Raw genomic sequence first — 15,590 nt, 5'->3', positions numbered from 1 at the left:
TCACTTACCCAGAAGTTACTACCCTTACCTAGTTACCTGTGGTCCCCAACCCACATCACTTACCCAGAAGTTACTACCCTTACCTAGTTACCTGTGGTCCTCAACCCACATCACTTAACCTGTAGTTACTACCCTTACCTAGTTACCTGTGGTCCCCAACCCACATCACTTACCCAGAAGTTACTACCCTTACCTAGTTACCTGTGGTCCCCAAACCACATCACTTACCCAGAAGTTACTACCCTTACCTAGTTACCTGTGGTCCCCAACCCACATCACTTACCCAGAAGTTACTACCCTTACCTAGTTACCTGTGGTCCCTAATCCACATCACTTACCCAGAAGTTACTACCCTTACCTAGTTACCTGTGGTCCCCAACCCACATAACTTACCCAGAAGTTACTACCCTTACCTAGTTACCTGTGGTCCCCAAACCACATCACTTACCCAGAAGTTACTACCCTTACCTAGTTACCTGTGGTCCCCAACCCACATCACTTACCCAGAAGTTACTACCCTTACCTAGTTACCTGTGGTCCCCAACCCACATCACTTACCCAGAAGTTACTACCCTTACCTAGTTACCTGTGGTCCCCAACCCACATCACTTACCCAGAAGTTACTACCCTTACCTAGTTACCTGTGGTCCCTAATCCACATCACTTACCCAGAAGTTACTACCCTTACCTAGTTACCTGTGGTCCCCAAACCACATCACTTACCCAGAAGTTACTACCCTTACCTAGTTACCTGTGGTCCCTAATCCACATCACTTACCCAGAAGTTACTACCCTTACCTAGTTACCTGTGGTCCCCAAACCACATAACTTACCAAGAAGTTACTACCCTTACCTAGTTACCTGTGGTCCCCAACCCACATCACTTACCCAGAAGTTACTACCCTTACCTAGTTACCTGTGGTCCCTAATCCACATCACTTACCCAGAAGTTACTACCCTTACCTAGTTACCTGTGGTCCCTAATCCACATCACTTACCCAGAAGTTACTACCCTTACCTAGTTACCTGTGGTCCCTAATCCACATCACTTACCCAGAAGTTACTACCCTTACCTAGTTACCTGTGGTCCCCAAACCACATCACTTACCCAGAAGTTACTACCCTTACCTAGTTACCTGTGGTCCCTAATCCACATCACTTACCCAGAAGTTACTACCCTTACCTAGTTACCTGTGGTCCCCAAACCACATAACTTACCCAGAAGTTACTACCCTTACCTAGTTACCTGTGGTCCCCAACCCACATCACTTACCCAGAAGTTACTACCCTTACCTAGTTACCTGTGGTCCCCAACCCACATCAATTAACCTGTAGTTACTACCCTTACCTAGTTACCTGTGGTCCCCAACCCACATCAATTAACCTGTAGTTACTACCTTTACCTAGTTACCTGTGGTCCCCAACCCACATCAATTAACCTGTAGTTACTACCCTTACCTAGTTACCTGTGGTCCCCAAACCACATAACTTAACCTGTAGTTACTACCCTTACCTAGTTACCTGTGGTCCCCAAACCACATAACTTAACCTGTAGTTACTACCCTTACCTAGTTACCTGTGGTCCCCAACCCACATCAATTAACCTGTAGTTACTACCCTTACCTAGTTACCTGTGGTCCCCAACCCACATCAATTAACCTGTAGTTACTACCCTTACCTAGTTACCTGTGGTCCCCAACCCACATCAATTAACCTGTAGTTACTACCCTTACCTAGTTACCTGTGGTCCCCAACCCACATAATTTAACCAGAAGTTACTACCCTTACCTAGTTACCTGTGGTCCCCAACCCACATCAATTAACCTGTAGTTACTACCCTTACCTAGTTACCTGTGGTCCCCAACCCACATCAATTAACCTGTAGTTACTACCCTTACCTAGTTACCTGTGGTCCCCAACCCACATCAATTAACCTGTAGTTACTACCCTTACCTAGTTACCTGTGGCCCCCACATACATTATTTTACCTGTGCCCCCCCCCATCTACATAATTAATATGTGCCCCCCTATCCACATTATTTTTACCTGTGGCCCCACTCCACATAATTTACCTGTGCCCTCATCCACACTTTTTTACCTATGCCCCAATTAACATCATCTTTACCTATGCCCCATCCACATTATTTTTACCTATGCCCCATCCACATTATTTTTACCTATGCCCCATCCACATTATTTTTACCTGTGCCCCATCCACATTATTTTTACCTGTGCCCCATCAATATTATTTTTACCTGTGCCCCATCAATATTATTTTTACCTATGCCCCCTATCAACATCATCTTAACCTGTGCCCCACCCACATTAATTTTACCTGTGGCCCCTATCCAGATTATTTTTACCTGTGGGCACGCCCATCCACATAATCCCACCCACAGTCTTTTCCATCTAAAAATATTGCTGGAAATCCACTGCACCTAACAAGAATTTATGTATAATGTACATCTCTTCCTAAACTTGTTTTATAAACTACAAGCAGAGTAGAGATCAAATTAATTGTCTGTGGTTCGGAAATAAAATCAACTGGAATGCATCTTCTGGAACACAATACAACAAACAATTCGACAAAACACATACATCATAGTACAATATTCACACATTATAGGGCAAACTTACAAACATAACACTAAGTCTCACAGACTCAGATTGTAAACTCTAACTGAGCATTTCAGTTTTTTGAACACGAATGGTAGATAAAAAACATCTTCAAAATAGTTTCTTATGAAAATGTATTTGGTGTAGATAACATAAAATTAAAAAAAAAAAAAAAAGTACCCCCCCCCCCCCCAATTAGTGAATTTGGGGGTTAATTATGATAGGACATGAGATGAGAGAAAAAATTATCTATATTGGGCAAAGTATGACACTGCAATTGACCCTACATCAGATGGATTAAATGACATTTCAAAATAGAGAAAATAATGGATGACATTTCTTGAAAAATATTTTATGACACTGCTAGAGAGGGAAATGATGTATGACATTTTTAAAGGTTGAAAATAATATATGACATTTCTTAGAAGGAAAATATTTTATGACACTGTTTGAGAAAAGATGTATGACATTTCTAAAGGGAGGGGCAGGGGAAAGAAAATGACTTTAGACATTGTAAACAAATGGATTATGTATAAAACCAATTGTAGGAGAGTAAGGATAAGGAACAACTGATTAAGTCCAGTATTGCAGGAGGACAGAGCGGTAGAATACACGACTTGGAGATGAACTGAAATACAATATGATTTGAAGGATAAGTAACTGATTATTTCATGGTTATTAATACTGGAAATGTTTTACTCTAGTAATTTCTATCTGTCTACAATAAGCTCAAGGCCACACATTTCTGCAAGCTCATTAATTTTTGTGGGCAAATAATTTTCATTGATTTATTGGATACAATTAATCCATGTGTTAATTTGTCTATGAACTAAGTATATCTATTGATCTAACTTTATCTATGAAATCAGATGTACATGATATTATAAATGTATATGATATTACAAAATTTTTGAAAACCATGAAAATTAAACTCCGCAAAAATACATGATTTCACAGTATCTCCTTTAAACATCATGGATTTATTACAGTTATTAAAGGAAAATGATAAAGATTTGGTAGTCATTTCTACTAAAACAGAAATATATATGGGTGGGCTTATTTCCAGCCATGTGCTTACTGATAGATATATATGCAAAATAAAAATCCAAGGTTGATTTTGTATGGAGAAAATCAATATAAAGTGAGCCGAAACTACTGAACATAAGTGTTATTTATCTGGTAACTTAAGTTTTGAAACACAGGTTATAAATATATTAAAAAATATAAAAAGGAGTTTTGCAATGTAGACTTTGAGCTATTTTGGAAATGATTGAAAATGGTAGTGATGAAGTTATGAGGATGAAGTGTGTAGAAAACTGATCTGGTAAGTACAGATGGGTGTATTGAATACATGAAACTGTTAGCCAGGGTTAAAGGGCAAAACATATCCCAGACAAAACTAGGAAAATTCACAAACAATTCTCATTGGCTGCCATCAATGTAAACATAAACAATATGTACCCTAAAACAAAGGGTCAACACAATAATAAAATACTTGCATAGACAACGTCAATAAACAGTTTATAAACTCACATATATCAATATTGAACAAAAATGTGTCTAAAACTGCTAGTGCTGACTTCTGGTGACAAGGAATTTCAAAATGAGATGCTGGAGTCGGAGGGATGAGAAAAGTAGGACGGACTTTACATCATATACATATATTCTGTCTGCAAGGATAATCTATGCCTTCAATATAATTCTGATCGCATGTTCACCTACAGATAAAAATTGATAGGAAATGTTTTCACCTACAATTACTTTGTCTGTTTAGTATTAAATCCAGAATTGTGAGTTGAATACCCACTGAGATAATAATTTGCCCCTTTTCACTAAAATATTATGTACATGTATTCTGAAGAAAAAAAATAGATTTAACACATCCTGACCAACAGAATTCAATACCATATTAAATAAATCCTGCAGAACCATAGCATAATAAAAACCCCAAATTCTTTACCCACTTTTTAAAAAAAATTGTTAATTGGTAAAACACTAGTTTTACATTCCAACTTGGTTAGAGCTTCAGGTCACATGGTAGAACCTGAGTTTAGGAAGAGATCCTGGGTTTAACCCTTAGGTAATGCAATGAAATTTAGTGACCTCTGGCACAAAATGGAGAAAAATATTGAACATTTTGAGAAACCGAAGTCTACACATTAATACAAGTTTATATTTCACATCTGGAAAAATCATATTGCTGAAAAATATTGTTATAAATAGAACAGCAACAGGGTCAATAGGTCGTATAAGTCATGTGACTAGGATAAGTTGTGCAGAACAGCAGAAACATTTACTCCGTGAGACACTGGTAGGGTGATGTATACCGCTATTCCTCATGCAAATATTGTCTGTATCAGTAACACTATGGCACAATCTTAAAATATATCTACATCTTTTGTATATACACAAATACTCTACATGACGTCAATTTTACATCTCGTCATAGGACGTATATTTCATTCGCTAGAATCAGGCACATACATGTACACCATAGAATGAAAGTTAATGTTCTTAACATCCACTGATGCTAAATACTGATGCATTCATACAATTATGAACACCACAACTTCCGTCCCTCAAAGCCATCAATCACTTGAACCTAACACATATACACCATAAAACATGCCCATTTATACAGGGATAGTAACAATGGATACTGTAAACGTACATATTTCAGCTCTAATTTTACTTTAGCACTTTCAAGCTAGAAGTATTCTGCTAAAACATGCTAGTGTTAATTACACTTACTATATGCTGCTTACATTTGTATGGTAATTATTGTGGATGCACAAATTTGTGCTAATTGGACAAAAAAGTGATTATTGGCTAAAACTTTGATTGTGCCAAACTATGTATGTTTACAGTATATACACACTACCTCCTTCATACGCTAAAGCTACTTGTGTGTTGCATTTATACATCAATAATTACCATAACTGTCTATCCTTAAATGTCAACAGCATCCATCAATAACATTCTGTACATACTCAAGTAAATCATGAACTCAGTGTATTTATTCCTATATAACACCATGAACACAGTACCTATTCACATAAACATGAACAGTGCCCAGACACATTATCATTTTTACAGAATAATACATTCATTGAAAATAAACACAATATTTTGTATCAAAAAGGCTAGGTACACAAAATCTATTGTTTAATGAAAATTTATAAATTAATTCATGTACCTGGTATTCATACATTTATGAACACTTAATCATTTTCTTAAAATGCATATAAAACCATTCAAAACAAATTTGAACACATTTTCTGGCAATGTACAAAAATATACCGAATCAAAAAATCACGTATAAAATATTCAAGAAAAAGTTTAAAACAACACTTAACAAATTTATATTCAACAAAATTTATGCATCAAGCATAATATCTATACTAATAAATGTACATCCCAACATTCTGTATATAATATAGAGGACAAAATTTAGAATTAGTATTTTGAGGACAATGTTGAAGTTTGAAAAACTTTATAATACTTCGTTAAACAAAGTTTCATAAATATATAATTATTATCTGTGTTAAGAAATGTGAATGTGACACCATGCCACTACATGAGCATTTTTAAAACAACATTAATTTGTACTACATGTGATACTATATAACACAAGTTAACATTTTGAGATTGTTGTTTTAAAAACAAGAGAAATAAAGTTTACACTTAAATGGTGTTGAAACATTTGTAAACAATGGGGTATTTCAGTAGGGTTATATATTTTGCATTTCAATTTCATTGAAATTGTGATGTGATGCTGATTACTTACAATTGTGTCATAATTAACTTTGGGACTTTTGTATACGCTATGCTAAATGTTAACGAAACTTGTTATAGAATTATCAACACTAGGTTATTGATGATATAAAAGAAAATCTGATTTTCTATAAATAGGAAAGTTTGGCCTTGACCTTGCCATTTTGCTAATAGAGACAATGGTTCATCCGAGTGTAAAAATTCTGTCAGACATGAATGACTCTGAACTCATCAATTTCTCTCTCAAAAAACAAAAAAAGTCCCAAAACTAATAACTCATTCTGCGTTATTTTAGAGCTGCTGCTATGAATTAGAAGAATTTGTCAGGAACCAGTAACAGTATATTGTCTAAATTAAATGACATGAGCATTAAGGATTATTATAACTGTATCAACATTGTGTCTCAGAACTGTAAAATTGAACTTCGTCACTGATTTGTTTACAGTATAACTTAAGTTTACATCTTGTAGATTACTTTACAAATGTCTTTTTGATTAATTCAGATTGCCCATGTCAAGTAAGGAATTTAATCAATTATGTCCATTACTTGCCATTTCTTGTTTCATCACCATATACCTCATCATTTCATCACGAGACGAGGTCAGGCTACCTGTTGGAGCTAAATTTTTCATCGTAGGGGATCCTGAATGACAGATTTCTTTGTTCTGAGGTGAATTTGATGGAAGATGGAGCAAGCCTTCTTGTCCCTGTCTGTGAATGTCATGTGACCTTGCCACCTGTGGTGACTGTGACCTTTCTCTATTAAAATCTCGGTGATTTATTTCAGGAGAATACGCCATGCTGGTATCGAAACTTCCTGTTGACATCATCCTGTTGCCAGGGAATGGATACATCTGGGCTCCAGCAGCCATCGACGCGGCCATCGCCATCTGCATCTGATGCAGCTGTAACAAGTACATTTGCTGGGGGTCTATTCCTAAATTTGGAATCAAAGGGAGATAATTTTGTTCTGGCGGAATGTTTTTGTTATTTTGACGCCTGCGTCTTTTCTGTTTTGGTTTGGTGTGAGGAGAAGACCTGTCGGGGTTGAAAACTGTTTCTGGATGATAAGTTGCTGTAGATACTTCATATGACGGGTGCAAATTGTGATGGCCTGAGTTATCTTCTCCTGCTTGGTAAGCTTTTTCATAACTATTACTAACAGGGTTTTTGTCTGTAGATGACGTCACATCTTCCTCTCGGAAACTTTTCTGTCCTTTCAACATATTCATCATTTTAAATGACTGTGACCTTTTGTCTTCACTTTCTAGACTAGATGACCTTGACCTTGACAATTCTGATTCCTGTGATGATACTGTAGACAGATGGTCAGAACTAATTGGAGAAGCAGATTCATTAAACCGTGATGACTGTTGATCTAAATAGCCTTGACCTTCCTTGCTTAATGAATTCTGGTGAAGACAATTTGATGACCTTTCAGAATTAGCATTCAGATGGTTATCAAGGACAGTCAGAGAGGGACTCGACTGATTTTTAACGCTGGACTCTGTGTTGTGTAAGGATTTTGATGGTTCAGTGGGATGTTGACTAGGGTTGTTTTCAACACGAGATTCAGTAATCCATTGTTTACTGGAATAACTTGTGGGTGATGAATTAATGAATGATTTCTTTCCATTATCATTGCAGTGGTCAGTAGAATGCTGAAGAAGATGTTCAATTGAATAATTCTGTTTAATGTTGCTGTCTTGAGTCTCTTTCTTCAGCACTAATTTTCCTGATGTAGCTCCAGTGACCCCTTTAATGACCTTGACCCCTTCATCTTCGTCTTTGATGTCGCTCATGTTCTGAGACATCTGGCTACACTCTTCCTTTATTCGTTTAGAAAAGTCATCACAAGTTGATAAATCATTTTCAACGTGACGTTGTACAGACAACTCTTTGTCTTTACACGAAAAGTCTGACTGATTGAGATAATTGTCTCCCCTTGACATCATACTTTCTGTAACATCTAATGGTCTGTAGTCATGCTGCGGCTCATTTTCAAGGGGAGATAATTCTCCTGACTCTGTATCAATATCTGACTCCATGGTGTCTGATGCAGTACTCTCTTCTGTACCTTTTAAGTCCTTCAGATGCTGATCCATCAAGTCTACCTCCCTCCTCTTAGCAATATGATCCAAATTGATTCCATCATCACATCTGTAACCATTGTCACAGCCGTCATCTACTGTTTTCATATCAACTTTGTTCTTTCCAACTTTCTTAACATCCAGATTATTGTATCTGTTTTCAGACAGCTGTGGTTTTGACAATGTGTCGTCTACACCATCTGACTTGATAGTTTCAGAGGGAACAACATGACCATCTCCCTCTGTGATTGGGCTGTTAACTGGCGAGCCTGATGACTGTGATAAGTCACTTACTCCAGATGTGGTTAGGGGACTTGGAGAGCCATGCGAGCCTTGACAAAGCCCTGGATACAAGGCTTGAATTTCGGCCTGTGTACAAACATCTGCATCACCTTCATCAGTTTTCTGTGCATGTTGTCTGACATGCTTGTACAGATGACTTGTCTGTGCAAAATCCTTCCCACAAATCTTACACCGGTATGGTTTATCAGTGCTGTGCATGCGCGAATGAATCTTCAGATGATGACGATGGATAAAAGCTTTGTCGCAAATATCGCATTTAAAAGGACGGAGACCTGAATGCATCTTTTTGTGTTGTCGCAAGACACAGGCCTTGCTAAAGGATTTCCCGCAAACCTCGCAAGTGTGAAGCTCAGCTGCACTGTGCGTTTGGACATGTCGTTGAAGTTCTGCATTGTCACGGAAGGATAGACTACACACACCACAGCTGTAGGTACGCTCTCCAGTGTGAGAGCCAATATGCATCTCCAGGTAAAACACCTCGTTAAACGTACGTCCACAGATGTGACATTTGTATGACTTTCCATTGTGTACACGAAGATGTCTTCTTAGGTTGTTGTATTGGCTGAATTCACGGTCGCACTGTTCACATTTATAAGGCATGTCACCTGTGTGTGTCTTACGCATATGACGCTGCAACTCATAGCTATCAAGAAACTCTATTTTACAGATACCACATACACATATCTTGGTGCTGTGGAGCTTCATATGGTTGTGGAAGTTACCAACCTGGGAGAACTTCCTGTTACACACTTTACACTCATATATCTCCACCACAGATTTATTTTTGTCCTCTTGGACATCCACAGCTTTGACCCTTGCACGACGATTGACCTTTGTGGCTTTCACAGGTCCTGGTTTGCCTTTCATAAAAGGAGACATCTGCTGCTGGAAGGACATCAGACTCTGCTGCATATCTGCTGACATCACTCCGTAGTTGGATATGGGAGGTGAGGCTCCACCACCGTTCGTCATCATAACTTGCTTCTGGATGTTGAATGGAAACGGTAAAGCGTTGAACCTCCCAGACTCTGAACCAGCCGGCAGACCTTGGCCCTGAAGGTGACCTTGGCTCTGAACAGAGGGAACTAGACTATGGTTATCTGGCTGGAGACTTTGACCTTGACCAGGAAGGTGACTTTGACTCTGAACAGAGGGAAATGAAGCATGGTTATCTGGCTGCTGACCTTGACTAAGATGGTGCTGGTTTTGCCAGTTATCACAAGTAAGACCTCTGTCATGGCTCTGAGGAAGCTGATCTTGGCTGTTTGTAACAGACGCTTGACTTTCTTTCAAACTTGGTTCATATTCCTTTTCTTCTCGTAAAAATTTGTTTGATTCACTAGAACAATCAATAACAAGTTTGTTTTCATCTCCTCCCTCGGAATCATGACAAGACACAAAATCATCACCTTGAGCTGGGTTATCGACCAAAAATCTTCCCCTCTTCACCATCTCATCAGCTGTTGCTTTTCCCAAACCATTCCTAAATTCTTTTTCGAAACTTGTGCAATCATAGGAACGATTTATTTGTGGATTTTCACTTGGCTTGACCTCCCTTGGATGTTTCCTTTGCCCAGTTACCTCCCCTTCCCTAAAGCTGAATTTTGTAGTTGACAAGTCCAAGACTTCACTTGTGTTTGAAGAAGGTTTCGAAAGATCAAGAGCAACGCTCTGGGAACTTCTTCTGTAGGTTTTGGACAGTGGACTAGGTTCACATGACTTGTTCAAGATAGGTGAGTCAACTCTATTTGAATGCTTTAGATTCAGTGCAAGAGGTTCCACAGGGTATGGGTTGGTGAGGCGTTCTGATGTCTCCATGGAGATGCCAGCATGTGTGTAGGCAATGTGGTGATGGAGATGGTAAGATGACTGGAAACGAAGCTCGCACTTCCCACACTGGAACACATCTGTAGAGTACAAATACAGAAAAATGAAATATTATGGACATGTTATATAACAGTTGTGTGTCATCAACTGAAAACCTAGTAATGACCATGAAAAATTATGTGACAAATGTACAAGTGTATTTGAGAATTAATTTCAAAAGCATATGCATTTAATCACATTGTCAAAATTATGTTCGAAATTTACAAATACGAGAAATTACAAATGTATTGAACATAGAAGTAATGAATTGGAATTCTAATTTACATAATGAATTATATATAAAGAGGTCTTTCATGAGCAATTACTATCTTTACATTCATGGTCAGATGCTCAAAACAGAAACTTGTTGTTTAAATCTTACTGGACCAGGATGCATCAGCTTGGATTTTTAAAATTTGTGACAGTAATATATGTTATAGGAGAATGTCTGTGTCTCTGCAACACATAGGAAAACAGGTATAAATGTGTATGTTTCCTATCTAATTTCGTCCTGTCAATCTTTAAACAATTTTAAATATTACGATTCCAAGGAATGCAACTTCTTATTAACATTACCAAGACAACAAAAATTTTATGGGGGACCTAATTGTGGTCTGGAAAAAATTATGTTGGTGCCCAAGCAGCTTCAAACTCACTATCAACAGTTTTCCTGAATGTTATATGAATCTGTGTGATATTTACTAGTGAGGAAATTTTGTGTTGATGGTGAGTAATTGAGGGGTAAATACTGACAGACAGGAGACAGGTCACAAACTCTCTCTTACTGGGTCATCATTTCTATAAATAGTACATGTTTTTACCAGATACTGATTGATTGATTGATTGGATCATGATGCCTAACAACAGACATAAGACTTAACCTCTGTAATTTTTGTGAATCTTGATATTTTGATATGTGAGTCTTTGACTTGTGGTTTTCCTATAGTTTTGTCGAAATGTTAGAAATCTGTTATATTTTGTAGTAATGGGGCTCATCATGATAAGTATTTAAAAATAATTTTGCCCTCGAGTATGAAACAATTCTAACAAAATTAATTGATGTAACCTTATCCTAGAACCTGATCATGATTGTCAGGATTCTCGTCTTGGTATTTTATCAGTAACTGGTATGTACCGTTATCGTTACGATTTTCTGTGTCTGACGAAACTTCCTCCTCTCTCAGACCTACGTCACCCATCAATTCCAGTGATGCTGGTTTGATATTGGCATCCATCATAAATCCTGAAAAAAAATAAAACAAATTTTGCTAAAGAAAGTAAACATAGATAACATTACTTATCAACAGGTGGATGTCTATTTCATCAAAATAAACCAAAGTATATCAATATCGGGGTCGATGGAGAGGTCGAGGGAATGATCTAATTCATTTACAAATATCATTAAAGATTTTACATCGTTTATATATAGGATGTTTTTCCTTATGATATCTTCTATACAGAATCATAAACGTTGCATACATCAATTTGAAAAAAATTCTGTAAGTCAGCTCGATGACTAGTCTTTAAATTTTAAATCTACAGGAAGATGCATCATTAACTTGTTTGAAATTCTTATGATGAACAGGACAATCATATCATCCCAAGTTTGATAAATTGACAGGTACATTTAAAAAAAAAATTAAATTGAATAATGCAGTGATGGAAATACAAAATGTTTGGCAACACACATCATGAAATATGTTCTGAATAAACTAGAGTCATGTTGCATGTCATTGTCATAAATAAATTGGTGGTGCATGGTCCTTTCTGGGTCCAGTGGCTAATCCCAGGGAGGACAATTTGGAAAATGATTCACTTCTTATTGCGATGATGCATATATACATAATTGTGTATTTGCAGCGAAGTACCTGGAAGGTTTAAACATTGTTTAAATCTCAGAGCAGATCATTAGAATTAATTCCATTTAAAATTGGTAGTACCTGGATTTCTAGGGATAAACTTATAATTCTTTTGTATTTAAAGTGCATTTATTTCATAGATCTTAATTTTTCTGATGCAGGAACTTGATGATATATCTCTTATTTAGTGATATCCGTTCAGAAACATGATCTTGATGGAGATTTTTGAACAATCAGTGACTGGTCTGATAATATCTTTATATAGTGCTTTTGTTTACTGAAAACTTCATTATTTTTAGCCTAAATTTGTCATTGCAGCTACTCGTAAAATTATTTGTAAATTGTACCTGCATGTGTTTACATAGCTCTAGATTTGCAGTCAATCATTTTGGACAAATAAGGTTGATTGCAGTTAAATTTATGAAATCATGTAAAAATACTTACGCATCACACTCTAAATACAATATTTGCACTATAATTATATCAAAGTTTGTGACGGTTCAGGAAATTAATCAACAAAACGACGCCCATTAAAAGAGACACTTGGCTTTTCTGCCTCCATTGTTATATAAACCGGTCACGCTTTCCATCGGTAATGAGCTCAAACACATGCTAAAGTGTCTAAAACACGCGTTCGATATTTATTACACAAACTCTGGCGTGATATATTTGTGATAATTGAAATGCAAACGGAAATAGATGGTTTTGTGGCTATATTTTGTACAATTGTCGAAACATATTGATGTGTATTAGGGCCACGCGTACGTGTATCCAATTGTAAACAATGTCTGTTTTGATCCGACGACCACATGTTCTCGGACAAAAAGTTCATGAAAACCACTTGTTGCACCAAGATTTCAGAAAATAAGCAATTATTAATAAAATCAGCCGACAAAGCACTTCACAAAATAACCGATCTATTTTCTTACCTGTCCAAATCGAAACATGTTCCTTTTCACCTGTAGCAGTTTCTTTGTCGAAAATACATCAAATAACCAAAGCCCCTTTGTCTATACAGGACACGCGCTTGAAAGGAGATCAACAGGTGCCCCTTTGAAGAAAGCGTTTGAACGACGCGGTATCGACGGGGAAGACACAAATACTGTCCAATCCAATGCGTCCCTTTTAAACAGCGCGCGAAAAGGTTCGCCTTTGTACACGTGGAAGCTTTAACTGAGAGAGATTAAAAAAAAAATCATTTCACTTCCTTAAGCTTGTTATGATAAGGGAAGTTAGGATTTTACTTAAATACATCCTTGTAAATGAACTTTCTGATAAACATGTTAATCTGAGTGTATTTATGTCCCTGTTTTAGATAAAATTGATAATTTAACTAGTTAAAAAAAACCCTGGCATATTGTCTCTATGAAATATTAAGATGAAAATGAATCTTTGTTTTACGACGTTTACACGTTCAACGATCAACATAAGCTCTTAAAGTGTTTTAATAACGACGCTGCAGTGGTTAGATAAGGTGATTTGACAACATCCCGAGGTTAAAAGGTGAGAAATAAAAATGTCAGAAAATTTGGCCAATTCTTGAAGGGGAAGGAGGAAGGGATTTAGATTTTAGACACAGTGTATCAATATCAAACAATGAATTGGAAAATATTGAAATTAAATGTTCGAACGAGATCCAGATGGGGAGGTGCATTAATCAGAAAACTCAATAATACGTCATCCTTGTAAATCATGAAATATTTTGTGACGACCATGAATAAATTTTATGAACTTTTTTCTTCTTAACACAAAAACAGAAAAAAAATAAACAAAACAAAAGTCTTAGGTTGTATACATGCGCGTGTTTCTTCGGTGAGAAGGACGCTGTCTTATTCAATGTAGGAAATCTGTAATCTGAATTTAATTCAAATCATTCTCTTTTCATTTTTTAACAATGTAAGTACGGTTTGTATAGCTTTTCATAAAACTACAAACATTAACGGTATTGCATTTAAACATGGACGTATAATAAAGATCATGATATGTATTGTACATTCCTGATTTTAACGTATATAAGAATAAATTACAGCGACTGGTAATTATAGTCCTTGTTATTGGATTTCAGCCCAAAGTTCTATAGGCCTTTCATATATCGGGCTGGATTCGATGAGTTCATATATAGACTCCGGGTGATAAAAAAACGTCTGTTGAAAGATAGGACAGTTCTGACTAAGATGATGATAGGTTAGCACTATAATGGCGGTTTGTGTTGACTTTAAACACAGTATTTTACAAGCTTTCATATAATCTTATCAGAGACGCGTGTAAAACAGAGATTGGAAACTCGAGTAGGTCTCGCAACTTTTTATGTGTACTGATTGTTGTGTAATATACATCTATGATCTCATCAAATAGTTGTTCTCACGAGAAAAAAGCACGGACTTTCTAAGTCAGTGGAAAAAGTTAAATGACCTTCGGACAAAATCAGCTTCATTTCAACATTAGGCGAACAACTGTAAACAACAACTGAATTGTTCTTTTTAATTGTGAAACTTGAAGACATCGATCAGAAAATCCATTACCAAAACGTGAGAACGGTTTGTTCAATAAGAGTTTGGACACACGAGCTTCTACTCACAGATGTTTGGTATTAATTCTCTGTATCATATGTATTACATGTAAAATTACGGAAATGAGATTTTCTACTTTACAGTGCTAAGGTAGCTACATTTTGATATCTTCAGAAGACTGTAAAAACTGAAGAACAGTCAAGTTTTCTGTCTTATTTTTTCACTCTGAACATTGTGAATTATGCGTGGAAAATCATAAATCTTGAATTTTGTTTAAAACTGTCTGAAATGTGTTACAGGTTTAGTCGACCTTGTATGAACGTATATGCGATCATCATTTTTAGACGTCTTGATCTGTTCAACTTATTTCCGGATATTTCTGTATCCAGTTCGTCAGTTACTATTAACCGACCTTGACCCCCAAGGGAAATAGATTCTGCTATCATCGAACTGAGTGGAAGATAAACAAGGGAGGTGCTGACCCATTATTACGAAGGAATTATGACGATCACGAGCCAGCGATAAATCGACACGTAAGAACGCACATAGACTATTGTAACGACTCGAGTCAA

The 15,590-nt window shown here is 36.7% G+C and overlaps 1 protein-coding gene and 1 pseudogene across 1 annotated transcript; both read right to left on the bottom strand.

Annotated features, from left to right (window-relative positions):
- Window positions 1–6,920: 6,920 nt before the first annotated feature.
- LOC132563031 (zinc finger protein 148-like) lies at window positions 6,921–9,488 on the bottom strand. Its single transcript, XM_060227789.1, has one exon. It carries the CDS (start codon window positions 9,486–9,488, stop codon window positions 6,921–6,923), a length of 2,568 nt encoding a protein of 855 aa, XP_060083772.1.
- Window positions 9,489–9,561: 73 nt separating this feature from the next.
- Window positions 9,562–11,884, bottom strand: LOC132563029 (uncharacterized; annotated as a pseudogene).
- Between the last annotated feature and the right edge of the window lie 3,706 nt (window positions 11,885–15,590).

Source organism: Ylistrum balloti, unplaced genomic scaffold (assembly GCF_031769215.1).
Source record: "Ylistrum balloti isolate Yb309-2 unplaced genomic scaffold, AGI_CSIRO_Ybal_v1 Utg371562, whole genome shotgun sequence".
Classification (NCBI taxonomy): domain Eukaryota; kingdom Metazoa; phylum Mollusca; class Bivalvia; order Pectinida; family Pectinidae; genus Ylistrum; species Ylistrum balloti.
The sequence above is the reverse complement of the archived record's forward strand: the minus strand, read 5'-3'. Positions and strand labels throughout refer to the sequence as shown.